The sequence below is a fragment of the Sardina pilchardus genome, chromosome 2, assembly GCF_963854185.1.
Source record: "Sardina pilchardus chromosome 2, fSarPil1.1, whole genome shotgun sequence".
NCBI lineage: Eukaryota > Metazoa > Chordata > Actinopteri > Clupeiformes > Clupeidae > Sardina > Sardina pilchardus.
The window spans coordinates 4,382,425-4,407,838 of record NC_084995.1 but is presented as its reverse complement, the minus strand read 5'-3'; the positions used below and the strand labels follow the sequence as shown (position 1 = coordinate 4,407,838).

The 25,414-nt window shown below is 40.5% G+C and overlaps 1 protein-coding gene across 2 annotated transcripts in view; it reads left to right on the top strand.

The window, feature by feature from the left end:
• The window catches only part of LOC134060366 (zinc finger FYVE domain-containing protein 9-like), a 75,041-nt gene that overhangs the window by 8,171 nt on the left and 41,456 nt on the right, over positions 1-25,414 (top strand). The window contains exons 3-4 of one of the 2 annotated variants that reach the window (XM_062517057.1): positions 8,801-8,900; positions 12,812-12,978. In XM_062517057.1, the coding sequence (XP_062373041.1) occupies positions 8,801-8,900; positions 12,812-12,978 (267 nt within the window). The remainder of the gene's footprint in view (positions 1-8,800; positions 8,901-12,811; positions 12,979-25,414) is intronic. The other variant, XM_062517064.1, reaches the window with a different exon arrangement.

Sequence of the window (25,414 nt, the reverse complement as noted above, 5' to 3'; positions counted from 1 at the left end):
AAGACACCGCGCTGGTGACAAGCGGAGAAAAGAGACATGACGCTCAGCATCTCAGATCGCAGTTGCAGAGTTTTCGAATGTTTTACAACCCAGTTGGTATCCGCCGTTCATTCGGCGGTATTTCACTTTTTTTTCAAACAACGTGCCATTCCGACATGAGGTCATTAATAGGCTATTAATGTCATAACTATTAGGTTATCATTAGGCTTAGGCATGGCTGTAGGCAGCTATGAGGCCACTGAGATCAGGACCTCATCAGTTTTGAGAGCTGGAAATACATGTGTTTGCTAAATATCGGTATATTGTTGTGCATGTTGCGTGCGCGACTCAGGGAAGTGAAAGCAGTTCTGTATAGACATTGCAAGTTTTCATGGTGATCATCAGCGCAGCTGTAGCTGATTGTGAAAGCCGATTGGAAATACATAAGTTCAGAGCGAATGTTTCAACTATGTTTGCCATGGTAGACAAAAACACTCAAATAAAACAATAGCCTAAAAAATAACTGTAGTGCGTAATGGACACGGCTCTATATCCTAAATAATTTTCGATGTTCGCCATTTGGTAATATGACCTATCCTTACTGACAATAATTTAGATTGAGCACAGCTAAAGTTGCACAAAGGAAAAATACAGTCCTAAGCCTATTATAGCCTGGCCAATTAGCCTATTGTAGATGTGCAAAACCAGCATTTGCGTGCGTGCTTGCCAGTGAGGTGTAGCCTACAAAAATGAGCATAACATCTGATTATTAAAGTATGGCTATAGGATATAGGCTACTGGTAAGAGAAGAGCTGGTTTAAAATTCAAGTGTAGTAAAAAAGTTTGTGCACGTCCCCGGTCTAGGTGCAGAACAAGAGTAAATCATAAAAAATGGAAAAAGGTTCGCACACTTGAAATCCTTCTTTTTTGATTTTATTTTCTTTTCTTTAGCACAAAGGAATGACGTTTCGACCGTGTGGTCTTCTTCAGATTAAAATTCAAGTAACGTGCGCTATTTAACCCCTCGAAACCGACTGTATTGCAGTCTGCTGACACAGCCAGGCGACGCTCCCAACCCATTCATTTGTTTTGGGCACGAATTAATGGGTTTGCCCTTAGTTTAAATGGAGGCCGGGGAGAGCGTGCGGCAGCCATTGTTATGTATGTAGCTGGCTTAACAAAGTTTTGTGCGTTATATATATATATAATATATATATATATATATACAGTCATGGTTGAAATTGTTGGCACCCCATGCTAAAGTTGACTAAAATGAGGAATATAAAATCATCTTTTGGAAATTGATTTTAATGGCTTAAGTAATAAAATTAGGAAAATCCAACCTTTAAGGACACACCAATTTTCTTTGTGAATGAATAATGTATCATAAATAGTGGTGGGCCGTTATCGGCGTTACCGTGCTGCGTTAACGTGCAACTCTTATCGGGCGATATAAAAAATATCGGCGTTAATCTATTCTCAAAGTTGGGATGGGAGCTGGGTCACGCAAGCTAAGATCACTTTCACCTTGATATTTTAGCGCGAACGCCAAATGTTTAAGAGTGCGCCTGAAAAAAGTCTAGGTCGCACTGGTGCACCTGACGCTGCTCGGCTGCTTTCTTTCACACGTTGTAGACTATGCGTGCAACAGAAGTAATCCCCCTCTCCTTGGCCGGCTTTCTCTTGCTCTCCCTCTCTCTCCCCCTCCCTCTCCCTCACTCTCCCGTGCGCGCTCAATGGACACTCGCGACCCGCCCCTCGACATGCACATTTAATCCAAATAAAACATTCACAATCGTGAAAGCAATGATGGAAGACGTTACCTAAATTAATATAAATTCCGGTTAGCATCATTGCTGCAGAAAGTTGATTAAAACTCTTACATTCAAGTCACTCTTGCATGAGTTGGTTGATAATCTCAATACCAATGTTTTCCAACTCCAAAACTCGAAAGGAGAAAAAGTATTAGCCCACATTGAAACTTACAGTAAACACTCGTGGGGAAACTGAACAGTCCAACCAGTAAACTATGATAAACTAGCCAACTATGCTACTTTGTTTACATTTTGAGGTTTCAAGCAGACAGCTGAATTAAAGAGACAGAGTTGTAATATGAATAGTAGGCTACAATCTGCATAAAGTGTGCTGTCATGAATATCAGAAATGTCAGTAGGCTATGTAGAATAGGCTTATATAAATAATTTTGTAAAGAAAATATTCTCTTACTGTGTTTCAAGCTTTTTCTAGGCTTTTTGTTGTTAAAAAATCATTATATGAAAGGACAGCAATAAAAAGGTGACCTTTTAGCGTTAAAGGCGATGCAATGAAAGATGAAGGTGCACCTAAATTTTGCGCTGGTGCACCTAAAATTAATCTAGATTAATCTAGATTAATTTCAAGATTACAGTGAGATTAATCTAGATTAAGAAAATTAATCTATGCCCACCTCTAATCATAAATAAATAAATGTTCTTCCCAAAATACTGGGGTCAAAAATATTGGCGCCCCTATGTAACCCTATGGTTAAAGTACCCTGCGAGGAAAATGTTTCTCAACCCCAGCTGTTACCCTATACATTTCATTACTGCAGCCAGGGGCCTAGTCCTGTTAGTTTCCGTGTCCTTAGCCATGTCAGTTAGCCCAAATGGGCTCTGGTTAGCCACAGACTCACTATCTACGATGCTGCGCAACTAGTGCTAGTCATAGGCGCTAGACTGGCCTACCATGCCAGTGACGTAGCTGGTTGTTGAAATCCAACATGGCGGCGCCCGTGTAACAACAACACCACTTTCACCGTATCATTTTGTCCCTTTTAACAAATCCAGCCATTTTAATCATTGTACCAATGAGAAGAAATAAAATACATCTGTTATATCACATTTACTTCAAATTTCAGTTCAGTTCATCTTTAAAGCTGCCTCCTCCAGCTTTAAAGCATGCAGCGCTGGTGCAGCTTTGGAACGTGCCTCAAGTGCAGCCTTTTCAGCTGCGGCTAGCTTAACAGAGGACGAAGAGGAGCCAACAATGGATATGCTATCCTTTGGTCCAACAGTAAATTGTGCTGTTTCGTTTTCCAGCTTTCAACATCTCTCATAAAATAGTTAAAGTTCGCAATTCGTGGCTCAAACCAATACGTATCGTCAACTTCTTTTTCTTCATCCTCAAGAAGATCTTGCACTTTTGTATGCACTGCTTTAAAGTCCTCCATACATGCCAACAAGTCTTTCGTTAGCTGTTCTACCTTGCCAACATCTCCATTTTCAATAAGCAGGGCTTTAATCTCGTTAGTCTTTCGTGTGCACACTCCCAATTTACCTCTTTGCGTTGCCGAGAGTGAATTAAAAAGTTTCTCTGCTTCCGCAGCACTCTGGGCCTCCGCTTCAGTCATCTTAAATTCAAACTGTTTACTGTTCATGTATCAAATAAAGATCATTAAAGCTTTGCTGTTTGTCCGTCAATGTTATCTTCATGCGTTCGTCAATGTTAACGTTAACATGTGTCCGAATGTTGTTTACAAATGTCCCTTCATCTACTCACGACCTGACGTTTCCTTCAAGCCGACCGTGTCTAACTTCGGCAGCAAACAGCAAACTTTCAGTCCATTCAATGATAATCCATTATTATAGGTGAATAACTGTTCTTGTGATACTATCACCTTCCAAGCCCCATACTGAACCATGCATATTTAGGTCATAATTCATATGCAACAACTTACTTAATAACTATGAATAAGGGGTAATTAGGAGCTTACAAAGAGGAAATTCTAAATTAAGGGTCTGCTAAGGGTAGAATAAGGTCTTGCAGAATAAGGTATTAATGAGTGATTTATAATGACTACCAAATGGCTAGTATGCTACTAATATACATGTTAGTAAGCAGCTAATTAATGGTGAATATGTGTGTCTTAATATAAAGTGTTACCAAAGTTTTCAGCCGATTGGTAACGTGAATTGTGAGCAGCTGGATAGAAGTGTCAAACTTCTAAAGCTTCAGGCTCTACTTTGATGCCCCCAAACCAAGTACAATCATGATCTAACCCAAAACACAGACAGAAACATGACATGTAGGCTAGTCTAAAAAACAACAGCCCTCATGGAGGCTCACATTTTCATGAAAGCTTGAGTGTGTAGTGTGTAAAACAGCAACCTGACGTTCAGCTAGTTACAATTCAAACCTTGCTAGTTAATCTTGTTAAAATTAGCTTAAATTCGTTTTCAACTAAATTAGACCTAAATACTTACCAGGGCCTGAATTTGTGTGCGGGATTGCGGGTATCCGCATATTTTTTTCATTTCCCGCACCTTAATGATTCTAATGCGGGAGATTCCCGCACACTTAAGTGCCCATAATAAACTCTCCAGACCCCCGCGGCTCGTGAATATCATTGAAGTGAATGGCCAAAGGGAGGAAGATCCCCCGTGGAAATGCCTCCGTCAATGAACCAATCAGTGGAGCTGATTGTGTTGCTAATATCCAATCAGAAATGCAGGTTAACTGTACATATCAGAAGTTGTCATGCCGCAGGGAAGTCGAGCATGTGGATCAAAAATGAACTGAATTAACTTAATCATTTCAGTTGCTTAGTTGGTAATAAATCAAAAGTTTTATTGAGCATCTAACTTCGTATCACTCACTGGACTTACAAACAGGGTCAGAACAGCAGAAAGACTTATACGAAACTCCTATGGTAGCAGGCAGCTAGCTAGGGTAAGTCAGTCAACTTAGCAAAGGAGAGAGCAATGAAATTATATGTTGTCTCGCACCTAGCAAATGAACGAACGTCTGAACGAGGACATTTCTGTAACTATTTAGGTCTAATTTAGTTTAAAACGAATTTAAGTAATTTTAGCAAGATTAACTAGCTAGCTGAACGTCATTTTGCTGTTTTACACACCAGGGATGTTGTCTGGACCCGCTGCTTTCCTGGTGTTGATGGTGGAAAGTGTTCTTTTCACACTGGATGCAGACAGGCACAGAGTCTGGTCGTGCGGAGGGGGTGGGGTCTTCTGTGGGCGTGTATTGTTTTGTGCTTCAAAGCGTGCAAAGAAGCTGTTCAGGTTGTTGAGCAGAGTGATGTTGCTCTCGCAGCTCTGTGGCGTGGGCTTATAGTCCGTGATAGACTGGATCCCCGGCCATAGGCTCCGTGCATCTTTGCTGTCGCTGAAGTGGCGGGTTATCCAGTGTGTGTGGTCTAGTTTTGCTTTCCTGATGCCTCGTGACAGGTTGGCTCTTGCGGTCTTCAGGCCAGGTTCGTCTCCTGCCTTGAAAGCCTTGTCTCTGGCTCTCAGCAGTCGGTGGACATCTCCTGTCAGCCATGGCTTCTGGTTAGCCCGTGTGATGACGCTCTTTGTGTGGGTCACATCATCAATGCATTTGGTGATATAGGAGGTCACTATATCGGTGTATTCTTCGATGTCTGTGTGGTTGTTGTAGGTAGCTGCCTGTTTAAATATTTCCCAGTTTGTGCATTCAAAGCAGTCCATTAGCATTTCTGATGCATCTTCACACCACACCTGCTTTGGAACTGCTTTGGTGACTTTGACTCTCTGTCTGTATGCTGGCATTAGCATAACAGTGATGTGGTCAGAGAGGACGATGTGGGGGAGGGGGGTGGCTTTGTATGCACCTTTGTGAGAAGTGTAAACAACGTCCAAGGTGTTATATCCTCTTGTTGGGAAGTGTACATGCTGATGAAATTTCGGCAGAACAGACTTCAGGTTCGCGTGGTTGAAATATCCAGCGAGGATGACGAAACCATCTGGGTGTGCTGTCTGTTGTTCGCTGATGGCCTGATACAGCTCGTTCAGCGCCGCCTTCCTATCACTGTTGTTGTTAGTTGGGGGTATATAAACAGCGACCAGCAGAATCGCTGTTATCTCCCTTGGCAGATAGAACGGCCGGCACTTCACGATCATAAACTCCGCCAGTGGTGAGCAGTGTCTGCATACTACAGTTGCGTCTCGGCACCATGCATCTCGGATGTAAACACAGACTCCCCCGCCTTTCGTTTTACCTCCTTCTATGAGTGCCCTCAGTGGCGGTTTTAGGTACGGGCGAACCGGGCGGTCGCCCGGGGCGGCATCTTGTATGGGGCGGCACGAGCGCTTAACAAGCGCTTAACACACCCATTCTTGTTTGTTACATTGCTCCGCGATTATTAGTCGCAGCGAGATGAGACCTATATTGCACGAAAGAGCAGGACCGGGGCTTTCCAACGACACCAGGCACTTGTCTTTACGATCAAGTATGAAAATAAAATAAAATCATGAATTTAAATCAAAGCATCCAGCACTCTCGCTTGAATTACTCGCGAGACCGGCATAGCTCGTGGGGGATCTCGCCCGGGGAGTAATTCAGTCTAGAACCGCCACTGAGTGCCCTATCCGCTCGGTTAGATCATGATTGTACAACTGGTTTGGGGGCATCAAAGTAGAGCCTGAATCCTTTGCTTTAGAAGTTTGACACTTCTACCCAGCTGCTAACAAACGGCTAAAAACGTTCTACTCAGAAACTCTAGGACCCATATCAAAATAAAAGTCCTAGCACATTTTCAGTGCATGCATTATTTCTTGCAGTGGAGGGGTATAAAACAGCACAGGATACTAAAAGTATACTAACAAGCTGGGGTACAAATCATTTTATTTATTAATTCCAGTTTACTTCAGGCCCTGCTTACAGAAATGTCTTAGTTCAGACGTTCGTTCATTTGCTAGGTAGCCTATGAGGCAACATATCATTTCATTGCTCTCTCGTTTGCTAAGTTAACTGACTTACCCTAGCTAGCTGCCTGCTACCATTGGAGTTTCGTCTTTCTGCCGTTCTGACCCTGTTTGTAAGTCCAGTGAGTGACACGAAGTTGGATGCTCAATGAAACTTTTGATTTATTAACAACTAAGCAACTGAAATTATTAAGTTAATTAAGTTCATTTTCGATCCACATTCTCGAATTTTCTGCAGCATGACACCTTCTGATACATTTGTCTTGCATTTCTGATTGGATATTAGCAGCATGAGCTCCACTGATTGGTTCATTGACGGAGGCACTTCCGCGGAGGATCTTCCTCCCTTTGGCCATTCACTTGAATGGTATTCACGAGCCGCGAGGGTCTGGAGAGTTTATAATGGGCGCTAATGGGGGTCTTGAGGAGGAAGATCCTCCGTGCAGTAATTTTCAATTGCGATAGGGGTCGCTTTCACAAATTTGACTGATTTCAGTAACATTGCGTTTGAAAAGCAGTTAGTTCTATGTTGTTTTAGTTAATAAGTTGGTTAAATATGTATATTTTATTTTTTTAATTTCCCTGAAAAGTTTAGGGAGGATTGTCCTCCCTTTCCTCAATGGACGAGCCTCCTCTGCTACACAGCTGCTGAATGATTGGCTGTTTGCCTGTTACTGGTGACGTCCGGGGACATGATAGGCTCAAATATGTTGCGCACACAGTGACGAGACAATATATTCTTCAGTGCCACAAATTTATTTTCAGTCTGAAAATATACAATAAGCAGCTTTTAGGAACAAGTAATACACCAGTGGCAAATTCCTGTACGTTTAGCTAACTCTGCTCGATATGCTTGCAGATCTAATACCTATGTAGCCTACATTTCTACATGCAAACATAAGATTCTGCTCGTGATACATTGCCGCAGTACACTCGCGCTTATCAGGCTATGATAGCCAGTTACAGGTTCCAAGCTAGCCAACCTTACTTTGAACTGACACCTAAACAAAACATTTAACAGTGCACTAAATCCGCTTGAACACATCAAGGTTATCAACAAGTTAGTTATGCTTTCTTTCATGGTCAGAAACTCACCTTAAAATACACAATAAGCAGCTTTTAGGAAGTAATACACCAGTGGCAAATTCCTGTACGTTTTGCTAACTCTCTGCTCGATTTGCTAGCAAATCTCATACTGGAGTTAGCCTACAGCGCCACCCTGTGTCGCTTTCCATTTATTACATAGAATTGAGCTACAGTTCAGTAAAGTAGCCTTCAATATAGCCTGGGTTTTCCCATACTGCCTTGCGCGGTGATTTCAATCCCGCTGCTAAGCCAGTCTGGAAACTAACGCCCAAATGTTCGCCTGATGTTGGCGAACCAATCACAGAACATCCGAGAAGTTTCCGTTGCCCTCTTGCGTCTACATTCGACGCCAAAGGATTTACGGCAGCCCTTAGCGTTGCATACGAACGAGTTGGGTGAGCTATGCGCATTTGATAGACATCCGTGGCGCCCAATGAACGGATCTGGGCATTTTTTCAAATACGAGAAAATGAACGTCTGGTTGCCAGACCACGTCTCATTTGAGAAGTGGGAGGCGTTAGCCAGGCTACCTTCAATATGCCTTTACATAAGTTTTGGCCTTTAAGTTAAATACTAGTTTGACTAGACACACAAATGCAGAGAAAAGGCCAGTGGATGTTAGGTTTTTTTGTTTTTTTTTTCAGTTTGAACTTTTTAATAAATGTTATTCATAAAAATATTTTTCTTTCAGTGTAATTCTTACTTCCCCAGTATTATGTTTATCATGCACCAAACAACATAAGTAATTAGTAAGTATTTATAGCTTGTACAAATATATTGCAGTTCATAATAATAATAATAATAATAATAATAATAAAAAGGCAGCGGTATTGCGATAATACCTGGAACCATGATACTTTGTCTGGTATAGTATCGTGGTTACTCATTTTGGTACCGTGACAACTCTAATAGAACCAGAATTTGAATGCCTTACGAGGTTTTATGTTACTTGCTGCTTACCTGCTAGCGTTACCTGCTAGTGTACTTCAAGTTAACATGATGTTTTCTCATTTCAGGTATTCTGTGCAGCTTGCTGCAGTCTGAAAAGTAAACTGATGTACATGGACAGGAGAGAAGCAAGAGTTTGCATTACCTGTTACTCTACTCTGATGAATTGTAAGTTGGTTTGGGTAGATAAGAAGCATATTGTTCGTTATGTTAAGTTGATGGTAATTTTCATAATTGTAGGTGCCAATAATGTAGTAACTCTGTTTTAATGTAAGAAAGCCCAAAATGTCTCAAATTGCCAATAACGTAATAACATTTCTGAACCAATAATATCGTAGCTTTTGCCAATAATGTTATTAAGTTGTTATGTTATTGGCTGGTTATTACATTCAATAAATAAATACTAATGTAATAACTGGAGCCAATACTGTAATAATGAACTAATATCACTCTACTTATTGGACATAAAGTGTCACACTTCCATTGCACTCTTACCCTTGTCCCCTCCCTGTACTTGTCTCTTTCAAATAGTTATAATAATCTTTATTTATAGAGTGCTTTAAACAGTTACTAAAGTGCTTTACATATATAAAGTAATAAACTGAACAAAAATGTAATGTCTAAAAACAAATAATAGTGGAAATGTATGTATTTATTAGTGTGTTTATTTGTTTATTTCTTATCATTATTATTTTCTTAAACTCTTTAAAGGCTTTGTAGTACAAGTATGTTTTAAGTAGAGATTTAAAAGATGTCACAGAATGAGCTAACATTATTCTTAGGCAGTACATTCCAGAGCTTTGGGGCTAACACCGTGTCCTAATTGTAAGCGACTGCATGACTGTCATGCAGACCCGGCTGCAGAGAGCAGTGATAAAGGGGGCATTTGAGATTTTCAGGGGGGCACTCTCAATCGTAAAAGGCTACAGTTAGGATTAGGCCAAGTAAAACTGAGGGGGCACCTTTTTTGTTTGAGGGTGCATCGCCCCCTTTTGCCCCCCCCTGGAGCCGGGTCTGCTGTCATGTTGCACCGGATAGTTTGTGTCCACATTGTATCCATTAACATTCTTTAATGAACCTTTGTTACGTTGTGTAAAAGTTAATGTCAAGGCGACGCGACTAAAATAGAAACGGACAGAGCGACAAAACAGGGTTGAAGAAGTTGCGTAGCAAAGCAACTTGTCGCGTTCGGTTGCATCGCATTCAGTCAGGACATTCCAATTGAAAATACAGCGATGGAACGGATTTTGTTGCACGCATTCGGTCGCGTTGCTTGCAGTTAGGACACGGTGTTGCCACAATTATTGGCACCCCTGGTTAAAATGTGTTCTTTAGCTTCTAATAAATTCATTTTTTTTCCAAATAATATAGGACCACAATGAAAAAAAGCGAAAAATCCAACCTTTAATACAAGTGCTAGAATAGGAGCGATGTGTTCATACCTTTTGGTCTTATTTAGGAGCATGGTAGCAGAATTTTGGACGATTAGAAGCCTATGTAATGACTTTTAATAAAAGGATGTAAGATGGTTTCTGTGTCTTTCAATGATAAAATAGGTCTCATTTTGGAAATATTCCTTAGTCGGTAAAAACAAGATTGCACAATTGAACCTTTGGGTAACGCTTTACTTGACGGGTTCGTTCATAACACATTCATAACAGCTGTCATGAACTGCACATGAAGCATTCATGACTGTTTCATGAAACATGACTCAACATTCATACCAACCCTTTCATGAATATGGAAGACAAAACGTCAAAAACTTAAAAGTCCAACAATCGCAAAGCAGCATTGCTGTCTTTTTTGTTTTAGCCAACCTGATCATGTCACATCTTAGTCAATGAGGAAGTCCAGTGTCAAGGAGAATTTAGTTTTTTGTTTGTATGATCGTAACCTCTGAAGAATGCATAATTGTCTACACCAATGACTGTATAGATATATAAAACAGGAATGTCCAACCATTCAGAGGTCCACAGATGGTCAGCAGTTCACTTCCCAGTATGATGAATACTTCACAACTCGGATAGTAAAGTGACATTTGAAGTAGACTTCATAAAATATTCCGTTTACAAACGCTGCAGAGGATTCCCCTGTATATGGATTACTAGATTGTTGGACTTTTATTTTGACATGTTTTTGTCGTTTTGTCATCCACATTCATGAAGGTGTTGATATGAATGTTGAGTCATGTTTCATGAATCAGTCATGAATGCTTAATTTGCAGTTCATGACAGCTGTTATGAATGTGTTATGAATGAACCCGTCAAGTAAAGTGTTACCAACCTTTGTTATATGGTGTTCAAAATTTGCCAACATTATTTGTAACAGGTTTGACTCTATCCTTTAAGGGACCTTAAAATGGCAGCATTTGATTCACCATGTGCAGGGGCATGTATAAGCAAAATAGAATTGGTCCCAAAACAGACCCATGTGGCACACCATATTTAATAGAATAATAAGAAAATGTATAGTTGTTCACAGAGACACAAAACCTGCTAATAATAGACACAGATACCTTCTTTAAAGGAACTCTCCACCGCTTTTTCAAATTGAACTACGTTATTCCCTTAACTAAGACGAGTTGATACATACCTCTCGCGTTTCAATGTGTGCACTCACTGGCTCTGGCGCGCAGCGCTACTTTGATAGCACTTAGCTAGCCCAGTTCATTCATTAGGATCAAAACAGAGATGAAGTTAGAAGCAACCAAACACCTCCACGTTTTCCCTATTAAAGAACAGTTACACGAGGAGTCACACGACCAAGTATGGCGAGACAAAATGAAATGTGGCGCATTTCTATGCGGGTAAGAGGGATAACTATAATGTGTGGCGGAATAACACTTGGGAGCACTTCGACTCGGCGCTCTAGTATCATCAGTCTTGCACTTCCAGTTTCACTTTGGAGTGAGGATATTTCTGCGCAGGATATTACTCGAGTGCGAAATACTTTGACATATTTGTCATAAACAATCTAAAATGTCCCTTATTAAAAGAATAGATTGAGCAATCGTGAGTTTGACATCATACAGCTTTTTTTTTTTAATCATTAGACCTGCCTAACCAGTCACATTGATCAGTATATCTAATGTCACACCTTACTTCGCCACTTTGCAAACTGAAGATAAACCACCTTGGAAGTAAGGAAACAATTACAAATTACACACTGAATGTTGCCATTGCTAAGCATGGAGAAAGTGCTGCTCGGGCAGGTAGCAGTGAGTGAAATAAATAATGAATTGGATTGCAGTGTTAAAATGATCTTGCAAGGGGAAAGCTGTTTGCAGAGCATGTTGGTTCTGGCACATTGACATCATGAGGGGGAAGGAGTTGATTATACATTGTATGGATGACATTATTTGTGAATTATAGCTGAAAGAGCTATAAGTTGGAAAGGTATGGTCAAAACGTTATATTCAAAGATTTCTAAAGTTGGAAAGGCATGGTCCAAAGATCCCTCCATGGGGCAAATTGAGACTGTGTCCCCACCCAGACAAACTATGAGAAGGGTCACCAGAGACCTAGGGTCCGTTTGAAATGGAAGCTCTCCCGAGCTGTCTCACCAGAAATTACCTTTGCTTCTCAGCCCTCGAGATAATAAATGGTTTATTTCTCATCTCAAATCTACAAATCGAGGCAAAATAATGTCACCCAAATTACATTTCAACAGATTCAGTAGTCATCTACCATATTTGTTTACTTTTTACCGCTGTTTCAGACGTTTCAGCCACAAGGATTATGGGTAGGAGGGAGCATGACGTGTGCATCGATGCTGCCTTCAGAAATTACCATTATTTAGGATACTAAGAAATCTTACAAGGCAGCACTCCCCAAGTACATTTTGGATGGCCCTTACTCATTTCACCCAGTCAAAATGCTTTTCACACCACAAATAATTCAATTCTACCTGCTTTGGAAGCCAATGAAGACTAACTTAACTAATAAAGAAGCAACGTGTCCTCTTTTGCTGATTAAAGACCAAATGTGCCACTGAATTACTCACAGGTAGTGGGTGCATTTAAGGTGAGATGTATTTTGTGTGACTAACTGATTCAGCTGGTGACTGTCTTTGTTTTCAAGCACAATCTTGGGAGAATACCATAAACTATCCCAGCCCCAGCAATGCTACGGAGTCCTGCTCAGACACCCCTCGTCTCCAGCAGACAGCAACTGAGCAGACATCTGGCACTCAGACTTTGGCAACTCAACATTTCTCAAGTAGAACCCATGAAGTGAGTTACACTGAGGTGAGGATTAGTATAATGACATGTGTGGGTGACTATCACTGCTGACATCACTATGATACATGTCATGTTTGCATGTCATGCTCATATTCTTTTAAATCAGCTATTGCAAAATTAACTAGAGATGCACCGATCGATCGGCTGGTGACCGGAATCGGCCGATTTTCACGTGATCGGCCATGACCGGCGACCGGCCGGTCAGTCTGAGACATGCCGATTTTATGCCGGTCAAATGCACTTGCACGTATTTGTAACAACATCACACCGAGTTTGCAAAGTTTGATGAAGCTAGCAAAGGCCAACAGTCAGGGCTGGATAAAGCGCTAATAGCCTACGGAGTTTTTCTATGCAGCGAACGCTGCTTTGACATAATTGCGTGGAATTTACTAAGCTGTCACTTCAGGATACAGCGCTCATCAAAGCCCGTCCTTGCCGCTAATTGCGTGCCCACAGCTGAACCACAAGCGCTATCAATATGCAGCGACATAGCCTTTATACTCCAGGCCAGACACGGCAGGAATAAACATAGTTTTGCTTCGGTTTGCCAACTTATCATGTATTCTTTCACACTACTACAACAACTAGTCCGATTTACACATTTAGAGGTTTATTTCATTACCTTTTGTCTGATTACGCCTGTGTATTTCTTCTAAATTCGCCAAAAGTTAGCATTCTAACGTGTCATAAACTACCGCGACCGTGATACAAAACATATCATGCGTGGTGTCGTTGGAAAGCTGTGTTTCTCCTGCATGACGTTATGCCATCCAAATATGGACACTTCCTTAGTATCCACAAGCAATCGCGAAAGTTCAAAGAAGAGTGTGGACTGAGAATGTATGTAATTTGCTGTGTTTCAAGGCTTCTCAAAATTAGTTTTTTTTTGTTGTTGTCATTTTCCAACATCTCAGTCTATGTAGCACATGTACACCAAGCTTTCCAGTTATCAGTATTCTGAAGATATTTACAGTTGGATATTGGATGTGAGAAGAAGAAAAAAATAGTGTTCCTACAGTGCATTTCTATTAGTAGGCCTATGTGTGAGATGAATGTCCCACACTGGGAATACTGCAGCTGAAGAAGACTTGAAGAAGAATCTGTCTTTTCACATTTTTCTACCAGCCATTGATAAGTTGATTACATTTCTATATTATGTTGTATTAAAGAAAATATAGGCTAGAAAATAAGTCTTTGTTTGTGCTGTAAAGTGGTTAGAAGAAATTAAATCGGAATCGGCTAAAATCGGTATCGGCAGGTCAAATTCCATGAAAAATCGGAATCGGCCAAAAAATTGCAATCGGTGCATCTCTAAAATTAACAGAAAATAGCCAAGAGATTGATTGCCATTGTAAAATACAATTTTGAAATTGTAGATTTTGCAGGAGCCTGAAATAAACCCTTACATGAGGTGTATAATAGGATATGATGTGTGTATCTGGCAGTTGTGACTGCATATCCAAGTCTCAGTATCAACATAAAAGAAAGTCAAGAAAATTTGTTTGGTACATACAGTAGCTCATAGTTAACACAGTGGCCCTCATTTATGAAACGTGCGTACGACCAAAAACAGGCGTAAAACAGGCGCATGCTTGTTTCCACGCAAAGTATGGCATTTATCAATGTGAACGTGATCGGTGGCTACGCTCAAATCTCACGTCTAGTCTCAACTCGTGTACGCAAGTTTTTCAGGCGGCATAGCATCGCGCAGCAGTAAATTGGCAGTGCATTAGAAAGTTGAATAGTTGAATTGATGGACTATATCGGACATAACACCTTTCCTGTACATGTGCAGCCTATTTGCTGTAATGTTGCATATTATATTGACACATTTCATGGCTTAGAATAGCCATAGGCGATGATTACTTTCTCGTTGGCAAACGCAACATTCATGAATTAGGCCTAGGCCTATATATTTTAAATTATTTTCAAAGGGCAAATTTCAGTGTCGTACGGTTTTGTAATTAATGTATTTATAGTATAATGCGTTCTCTCTGCGAAAATAAAGTCTGTTGCGGTTAAATCGCTCTAGTTTCCCGCCTTCCTTGATGACAGCTTCTAGCTGTCAAAATTAACAAGGTTCGGCTGGACGTCACTGTGGCTGTCACTAATGATCTCTTTTGGACGTATAATGCACCTTCATGTCGTAAATTCTAGGGGCGAGGCCATTAAAACGAGCATAATATAGGGGCGTGATATTTAAATCACGCTTGTTTCCAGCCGCCACATTTATCAACACACGTTTATTCTTACACTGGAATTGGAGTGATATGAACGTTTGATGAATCACACGTGAGCCCCGCCGTAAGATGATTTCTGCGCAGAGGTGTACGCTGGTTTCTACGCTCGGTTGATAAATGAGGGCCAGTGTGTGTACCAACAAAATTTGTCTGGTTAAAACATCTCTTATGAGTAGTGCCAATTTTTAGATTTTAGATTTTTAATATTTAGATTATCTTATAACTTGAAGTTGGTGACACGCTCCACCTCAGTCCGGCTGATGAGAATGGGAGCGTGAGCTAGCTTTAGACCTCCTAAAGTCCACAATGAGCAACGTGAATTGAATTTACAACTGAGTTTAAAAAATCATGCGCAGACGCGAATGCATCTTGGGATGTTGTCAAAGCCGCACTGAAAACTTGTTTGATCAGCAACGAATGCGTGAATGTAGCCCCTATGTGTTTATTGAACATCAATGGAAGCTTCCCGCAGACACAACATGACCCCGCTCACACCCATAGCCTCCCTGTCTGTGTGAGCGCAGATAGATGTCAGGCGGAATAGTGATGTGAGCCTGGCGAGGAGAGGTGCCGAGGGATGTCACAGGTGCTGGTTGAAACTGCACTCATTGATGCACTCATTTTTTTTTTATTTTTTTTTTTAATATCTTTATTGAAGGATTCAGGTGTAATACAGGGAAGCAAAACAGAGGTTATCCTTCAGGTTTTCTGTTTTTTTTACAACAAGGCCAACAGGGCCTAACCCAACCACCCCCCACCCAGTATATAGACAAACCCTCAGAAAATAACAAGACAAATTTAAATAAAATAAAATAAAAGCCAGCATGAGATAAAGGAATAGATGGTAACAGTCAACATAATACATAAAACAGGTTTGACAGAAGGAAAAAGAAGAGACTAGGCTCAAGTGCTAGGGGTGTCACTTAGGGCTTTGATGGTCACGCAGATGTCTGCCCATTTATCCAACAGATGTTGCCATATCTTTTCAAAGATTCTTTCTTTATTGGTGTTCTTATTGCGCAACCTCTCAATATGCAGTACATTTCCTAGTTCTCTGAGTCATTGCTGGAACAGAGGGCTAGCCTCTGACTTCCACTGTTGCAAAATGAGGCGTCTGGCTAACAGAGTGCAGAGGGATATGGCCTGCCCCACATAACTTGTGAGGTTGGGGGTATACACCACTGAACCAAAGATGGCAAGGAGTGGGTCTGGTGAAATACATTTATGAAAGGCCTTTGAGATGTAATCAAATAGAAGGGACCCGAATAAAGTTTACTTGGAGCAAGACCAAAAATGATGTGTAAGAGTCCCTGATTGTTGTTTACATTTATCACATGAAGGAGAAAAATTAGGGTAAATGCCATGGAGTCTGACTTTAGAGTAATGAAGCCTGTGGACTTCTTTTAACTGTATTAAAGAATGCCTGGAGTTTATTGAATCCTATCCAAAATACCCTCCCAAGCTGTTACATTGAGTTCCATGTTGAGTTCTTGCTCCCAATCATTCTTCAGCTTGTATTCTACTTCATGGGCCATTAGAATACTATACAGAGAAGAAACCTTGCCTCTGCTTTCTGGTATAAGGCATCTAAGGTTGTCCAGTGTGTTGTGTTTAGGCATCTGTTCATAGTGTGGTATATGAGTCCTGATATAATGCCTAATTTGGAGGAGTCATATGTCTGTTGTAGGTTTTGAAATGAAACCAGGTAACAATATTTTTTAGCTTTCCACATGGAAAAGACTGGATCCATTAAAGCCGGGAGAAAGCATGATTGTGACAGATTGGACTGTCTATGTAGACTTTAGGCAGATCAAGAAATAGTTGGATTTGTTCCCAAATTCTTAGAGAATGAAGAATAATAGGATTTTTTTATGTAAAGAGGTGTCCTTATTTTTGCAGGGTTATTAAGGAGTGCTGGGAGGGAGGTGGCACCTAGGGGTGGGAATTGGCAAAAGAATGACAATTCGATACTATTGCGACATTTGGGCCAAAATTCGATATTATTGCGATTCTAAACATATTGCAATACAACAAGTATTGCGATTCGATTCTGCGATATATTGCTATTCATGTCTCTCATATTATTCAAAGGCATTACAAAAAATAAGGAAAATAACACTGTTCAACTCACTTTGTCATGGCATGGTGCATATCAAGGTCCTTACTATTTGCTTTTTGTTGAAAACCGAAATACACCCACACTTTCAAAGTGATGGAGGGTCGTCTATAACAGACGAAATTGAAATTGCCGTTGAATGCACAATAAAACGCCACAACAAGCGCCACCTTGTGAGTGTAATATCTTGAAATTCTCCTTGGGGACTCAAATAAAGGTAAAATAGATAATTAAATTCTATAATTAAGTATTGCGATACTTTGAGCTACTAGTATCGATATAATTGCATGCACAAAATATCGTGATACTGAACAGAATCGATTTTTTCCCCCACCACTAGTGGCACCACATGAAGATATTTCCATCTGAAGCCATGAGGGTACACCTTGATTGTAGTGGGCCGTCGGCAAACTATTGCGCGAGTACAGTAGTACATTCATAGCTGCCCAGTAGTACAGCTTAAAGTGAGGCAAACCAAAGCCTCCCTCTGCCTTGCGCTTAAACAGGTGTTTTTTTGGATATTCTAGCTAGTTTATTGTTCCATATGAAGGAGGATATGATGGAGTCTAGCTTTTTAAAGTAATAAAGATGATAAACACAGGGATATTTTGGAAAATATATAGCAATCTAGGAAGGACAACCATTTTTATGGCGTTAATGCGACCAACCATGGAGATGGGCAATGTGTTCCAAAATTGAATGTTCTGTCTCAATTGTTGCTGTCCTAATTACTGGAGAGGAGTTTTCCATGCTCCAATGTCGCAATGATACCCAATTTGAACAAGAATAGAGTAATGTCATCTGCAAAAAGTGATATCTTATTCTCTATGCCATGCATTTTAATTGGGGCTATCTCTTGATTCAGTCTAATTTGACAGGCTAGGGCCTTGATGGCTAGATTTAACAGATAGGGTGAACACCCCTGTGGAGACAGAACGATTGTGAAATGTCACCATTAGTAATTATTGATGCTTGAGGGTGATTATAAATTACTTCAATCCATTGAATAAACTCATGCTCAAAACCAACTCATGCTCAACATGTACCTCCATTCAATATAGTCAATTATACCATTATGTGTTATGGTTTGTATAATAGTATTGTTTTGTTATAATTTGTCCATTGTTAGAATTTGACATTTATTCTGCTATTGTCCTTAAATTTAGCCTTACCATGCTATAGTTATTGTTATTATATAATTAACTGAGTGACTTATTTGATTGCTATTCTCATTTCATTGTTTTATTTCTCATTAGGTTAGTGCTTAATTGATTGTTTTATTGATAATATTGCTATTCTCCCTTTTTGTAATTGTTCACTGTTATTTAATTTGTATTGTTATTTATTTGTATGTCGCTTTGGACAAAGGCGTCTGCTAAATAACCATAACCATAACCATAACCATACCACTGATTGGTCAAATGTCCTATTGTGATGCGCTATTTGGAACGTGCATTATTTTTCGATAATGGGGTATGGGCTATGAAGAAGCCGTGCGTCGGGACCTTATTACCACTTCGAACGTGCATTATCTTCCTATAAAACGCACGGCTCGTCGTTGATTATCCCTTACATGCCTTTTCGGCGTCTAAGGCAATTACCACAGACTCCTCGTTCTGTTTCTGATACATGATGTTGAACAGACGTCTTAGGTTGAAATGTGTATATCTACCAGGGACAAAGCCAGTCTGGTCAGAGTGTATCAAACTAGCTATGTATTTGCAGAGCCTGTTAGCCAGCACATTGCTGAGTATTTTTGTTTCCATCTGGAGGAGGGATATTGGACGGTATGATGCCATTTCCAAAGGATCCCTGTCTTTCTTAAGGATAACAGCAATGTTGGCATCGTACAGTGAGGTTGGCAATTCAGTTGCATCTTTAGAATGGGTAAACATGCGGAGTAGCAAAGGGGCTAGGTTGGAAGAGTATTTCTTATAACGTTCAATGGTGAACCCATCTGGGTCAGGGGCTTTATTGTTAGGGACTTGAGAGATAGCCGCTTGTATCTCATCCAATATGGCAGCATCCATTGCTTCAGCTGCAGCTTCATCTAATTTGGGGAACTGGCTATTCTCTAGAAAATAATTCATTTTTTGGGAGTCGGTAGAACTGACCCTAGACTTGTACATGTCTTCATAATGAAGCAAAGGCCTTGTTTATCTTGCCTGGATCTGTGGTGAGGTGACCTTGACTCTCTCTTATTTTGTGAATGGCGCGGGTAGCCTGTGTGTGTCGGAGCCGCCTTGCAAGAAGTCGCCCAGCTCAAAGTATTTTTGTTGCGTTTTAGCCAGTAATGAGCCAACTCTTTGAGAGAGGATGGTATTGTATTCATATTTTACGTTTGTAATTGTCTCAAGAGTGGCATTTTTAGGGGTTTTCTTATACAAATCTTTTTGGACAGATGGGTCACGCTCTATATCTTTTTATCTACTGCCTTCCGCCTTCCTTTTTCTGGAGACATACTGTAGGCTATGGTATGTCCCCTGATGACAGCCTTCAGTGCTTCCCACAGGGTGGAGTCATTGACATCACCTGTATCATTATCTGTGATAAAGTGGGAGATCTGTTCTTGGAGAAAGTCAGTGAACTGCTCATCAGGAAGTAGTGTGGGATCAAAGCGCCATTGAGTATGACCAGCAACCTCCCCTATTTTCAGTACCATGGACAATAGGGTGGTACATTACTGTTTCTACTGCTGATCGCAATTTAGAATCCACCAAAAAGTAGTCAATGCAGGAGTATGACTTGTGCACTGGAGAAAAAAAGGAATAGTCTCTTGCAGTTGGATACTTGAGCCTCCATACATCAACTAGGTTGAGGTTATCAGACAGAGTGTTTAGGCAAATGCAAGAGTTTGACTTTTGAAGGGATTTGGAAGACTGCTTGTCTAGAAGGGGATCTAGCACACAATTAAAGTCCCCCCCCCAATTATAACATTAGTACTGGAAATGTCTGGAATGATGTTGAGGACCTTCTGAAAAAAAGTCAGGATTGTCAAAATTAGGTGCATATAGATTAACTAATGTTGTTGGGACAGTTCAAGGTACCAGCCACTATTATAGGAACCTGCCATTGGAATCATTAATTGTAGAAGACTTGATAAAATGGATATTTTTCCTAATTAGAATTGCCAACCCCCTCGCTTTAGCACTGAAATTTGCTTCATATAATTGGTCCACCCAACTGACCTTAAGTTTCCCTTTAGCAGCGTGCTTTATGTGTGTTTCCTGGAGAAACATGATATCTGCAGACAGAGATTTCAAATGAGCAAACACTTTAGCACGTTTCATAATATGACCAAGGCCCCTCACATTCCAGCTAATTAACTTGTAACCCCTTTCATTGACACTTCAGTTGCATAGACGTTATGTGTCATTATCTATGTTTGTAAAGCAGTAGAGCTTAAGTAGATATCGCTGTCAAAAAATGAAGATATATCGTATGTCAGCTGGCAGAGAAAAAGAAAAAGAAAATGAAACCCCTAAACAATAACCCACTCCTCCGCCATCCTTAGCCCGGAAACTACCGAAGGGGCAGCTCCAATTATTTGTGGACATCTCTTGGGCTCACCTATCTCGAACTCACAGCCCACCAAACTCTGAAGTCTGCCCCGAATGTCATCATAAAACTAGAAAAGCAATTCCAAGGAATTACAGTGCATGAAAATGCATAATTGTATAGTTAAAATAGATAATGTAGATATGGTTACTAAAGTGTTGTTTGGTAAACATGGTGGTAGCATAGTTTAATGAAAGTTGATAGTGTAAAGGTAGACAGTTAAAAGTTGAATATGGATAGTTTAAACGTTGTTGATAGAAAGACAATTTAATGAATGTTGATAGAGTAGATTGTTTTAAATGGATGCTGAGACATATACAGTGGGTCCAGTAAGTATTCACACCCATGCTAAAGTTGACTAAAAAGAGGAATATAAAATCATCTTTTGAGAATTGATTGTATATATAAACTTTATTACAGGCTCTAGGCCCAACAGTAAGACATACAACATCAAAAAGGAATAGAAACATATACAAACATACAGTTCATAGCCTCAAAAGGCACCCATACCAATGTTTCCAAAAATGTGATTCATATCTAGCCTGATAAACCAGCCTAAATGGATTGGATGTCTAATTTAGTCTGGCCTCGATCAATGGATACAACGGAACATTGTTGATGAGCACAACCCGTTGTCTTTCAAACCGTGTCTGTGCCTATAGAGCTCCCCAGTCCCGCCCCTCCTCCGAGAGAGGTGCTTGTCCGGAAGTAAAATTCTCATTCATTTCTCCCATTGACTTCTGGAAAAATTCGGATATAAAGAGTTTTAGACCATGCCTTAGGCTAACCAGCTACGATGTGACTCATAAGCATATAAATTATAATTTCGAGTGAAAAAATGAACAGAAAATGTAAAAAAAGCGAAAGGTACAAGACTGTGTACATATCTTAAATTCCGAGATAGAGAACTCAAATCCCAGGATGCTTTGCAAACGTACACACATTTCCAACATTTGCAGCCTAAAGATAGTTTAACATGGTTCCATATTAATCTGAGAAAAGAAGATGATTACTTCCTACCGTTTCCATTGAGTAAATTCAACCTTCAAGATGAGAAAACCGTTATTTTTCGGAAGACCACACATCGGTCCTGATCAGCCCTGCAGCCATTTTAAGTTTTGAAGTTCCAGCGAGACGAAGCTGGACGATAGGCGCGGGAAAAGCTGAGTACAGTTTGTTTGGCATTGCCATGGCAACGGCGATCTCTACCAATCAAAGGCTCTGCTTTCACCAGTTTTACACGTTAGGGTGTTGGGTAGCAGAGGTGTGGACTCGAGTCATGTGACTTGGACTCGAGTCAGACTCGAGTCATGAATTTGATGACTTTAGACTCGACTTGACAAAATATAAAAAGACTTGCAACTCAACTTGGACTTTAACATCAATGACTCGGACTTTCACTTGGACTTGCGCCTATTGACTTGTAAAGACTTGCTACTTCCCATAAAAAAACGAAAGACAAAAAGATAAAATGTAGACACGGACTTTATGTGTGTGCGCCTGTGCGTGAGACAATGTGCGTATTCGGCACAAAATCCAATCAAATCACTTAGCCTACTGTAGATTGTTTTGATTCGACAGCGGCCAACCACGCGGAACAAGATAGACAACACGCGGGGCCAGACAACGAACGTGAATGCGCCAGCAAAATGATACCTAAGATTATTTCGTTAATTCGTTTGCCTACAAAAATTACGTGGAGACCAACAAGAAACGACTGACTGTGTCGAACTTGTCAAATTCCTCCCAGCTTCATCCTAGCCTGCTTTTGACATGCCTGGTAGGCTACTATGAAACAAAACTGGTAGCCTACCCTAGTGATTCTGGTGTCTAATTGATGGATTTAACCACGATTAGGATTAGGCTTTTAAAAGGTGGAACATTTTCACCTCAAACATGCGCTGTATCATATAGCCACTGCGTCTTTTTGTGTACATTCACATTGAATCCATTCCACTAACATTATCAGGAGGAGAATAGGCTACTATAACGTTTTATTTTGAGCACTGGTTGTTACTCATTGGATACATATCAAACTCCATGTCATGGTAGAGTAAGTTAAGCACCCACCCAATTAAACGTGACCAAGGAAAAAGTGGGACAACAATGCCATGCCACGGTAACCTACCTAAATCATAGAAGTTAACATTGCAAGATATTTTCTATGACATCAGAAATATTTTCTTTACCTTGTCAGTTTTTTGAACATTCATTTTATTTAATGAAAACATATATCCTTGAACTATGTGACTATTTTTCTAACCGAATGAAACCTAATTACGTTCACATACTTCTTAAAGTGACAGGCACTCAATTAGACATACACACCACCCTGTAATATCATTAAAGACAAGTGTAATCAATATGAAGTATTCAAATTACTGAATATTTTTAGCTATAGGCCTAAGTAATTATGCAGATCCTAAAATGCTATAAATTGTTAACAAAATATGTCAAGTTTATGAATTCAAAATATGAAATAGACACAAGACACATTTTCTGTGTGTGTGGACTGGAGGTTTGAGCAGAGACTAGGATTGCCACTGCTGTGAGTTATCTGTATCCCCCTTATGGCAATACGGCTTTGCCTATTTTTGTAATGTAATAAACATGGTCATACGTTTTAAAACTATTTCAGCTTGTGTAGGCCTATCAGTGGTTTCTTAACAAATTGAGCACATATGTTAACACATAGGGCCTATATTTCATTGAGAATGTGCTAGAGATACCATTTGACATTTCTGCTAGACAGATTTGCATCTCAATCTAATCTCTCCAGCACACACAAATTCAATTGACAAAATACCTGTTTCACTCGATTTTTAAAAAGACTCGAAAGGACTCGAAAGTCAGACCGTAGGACTTGGGACTTGACTTGAGACTTGTTGGCCTTTGACTTGGACTTGACTCGGGACTTGCCTGTCTTGACTCGGGACTTGACTCGGGACTTGAGGGCAATGAATTGAGACTAACTTGTGACTTGCCAAACAATGACTTTGTCCCACCTCTGTTGGGTAGTGTAGTACTCTCTCGTTAAATCGTGAATAAAGCATTGTTTTCTCAAAACAAGGTTGATGCCCCCATTAACTTTTGACATCTATATGAGCAGGTATAATCGCTTAGTCACATCGTAGCTGGTTTTAAGTCTACCATGGACGGTTACGATGTTATGGCTTATTCTCCAATTGTCAATGGAGAAATTGTATTGGATTTTTACTTCCGGACAAGGCTGTGGGCGGGACTGGGGAGCTCTATAGGCCAACGCTCCCTCAAAACCCCGCCCCAGAGCCCTCTGCCCCGCCCGCGTTGATTCAAAACACATCTCTGCGTTGTGATTGGTTTAGTTGCCATCTGCCAGATTCAGGGCAGTGTTTTCAAAATGTTCAATAGCCCCTTTCAGACCGTCGGGCCAAAGCCGAGCTAGCCGTGCCGTGCCAGGGCTAATTGCTTTCACACCTCTTGGCGGGTGCTAACTGCGGGCCAAATCGGGGCTACTAGCCCCTGATTTCTGGCCCAACAAAATCGTTGGGCCAGTCGGGACTACAGTCGGGCCAGAGGCGGCGTCAAGGTGAAGGCGGAGTCAACCCGTTGCTGTGTGTGGAGTCCACAAACATTGCACATGGAACGTTACATCCACATAGATATTTGCCTGTCAGTAGGCTAACTCCGTCCAGATATCACCATGTAGCACAGTAAACAGTGAACTAATATAACTAACTAACATAGCGTCCCACTAATTTAGGCTATTCCTGCCAGTGTGTTTTCTGCTATTGTTACGACCAAAGATCCTTAAATAGTAGCCTAGATTAGCCCAGCTTGACGTTACATTATAAACTTTGTTTTTCATGCTAGCGCGAACTTCTCCTTTTAGTACACCAGAAGAATACATAAACGCCTGGACATGGTAGTGATTTTCACCGCTTAAAATTCATTTATTTTCATTTTGAAAGAAACATGGTGAGGCAATAGAAAATGCAGGTCATTTGTTTAGAACAGGAAATCGCGTTGCCGGGACAACCTGACATTTTCACTCACGCACTCCAGCTCCTTTCGTTCGGAAATTCTAAAACAACTCTGTTTGTTAATGCTTCAAAATAACATTTAATAAATGAACCTTACATTTTCCAGTAGCCATAGAGTTGTGGATTTTAAAAAGGCCTGTTTGGTTCTTAGCAGGAGCGTCTACTACTGGCTTCAAAATATTTTCTTTAGCCTACTCTGCTTGATGCTAGGCTGTGAACTCGTGGCATCGTCGTGAAACTAAAATTCCACTGGAGCTCCATGCGGATTTTACTGTCTATGGATTGTACACACAGCCTTACAAATGTTTACTGCTCTTCGAGTCAGGTAAAATGTCATTTATGTTACATAACTCATTTAGATACACGTCTGTGCCATGCGTTTCTTTAGGAATCCACCGTCTTGGTTTGTATAGAAATGAATATTAGCCTAAGTGACATACAAACGGACAATATGGTGACTGACTTCTATAGCACAGCATAGGAAAGCCTACGCGACTTTCTGCTTA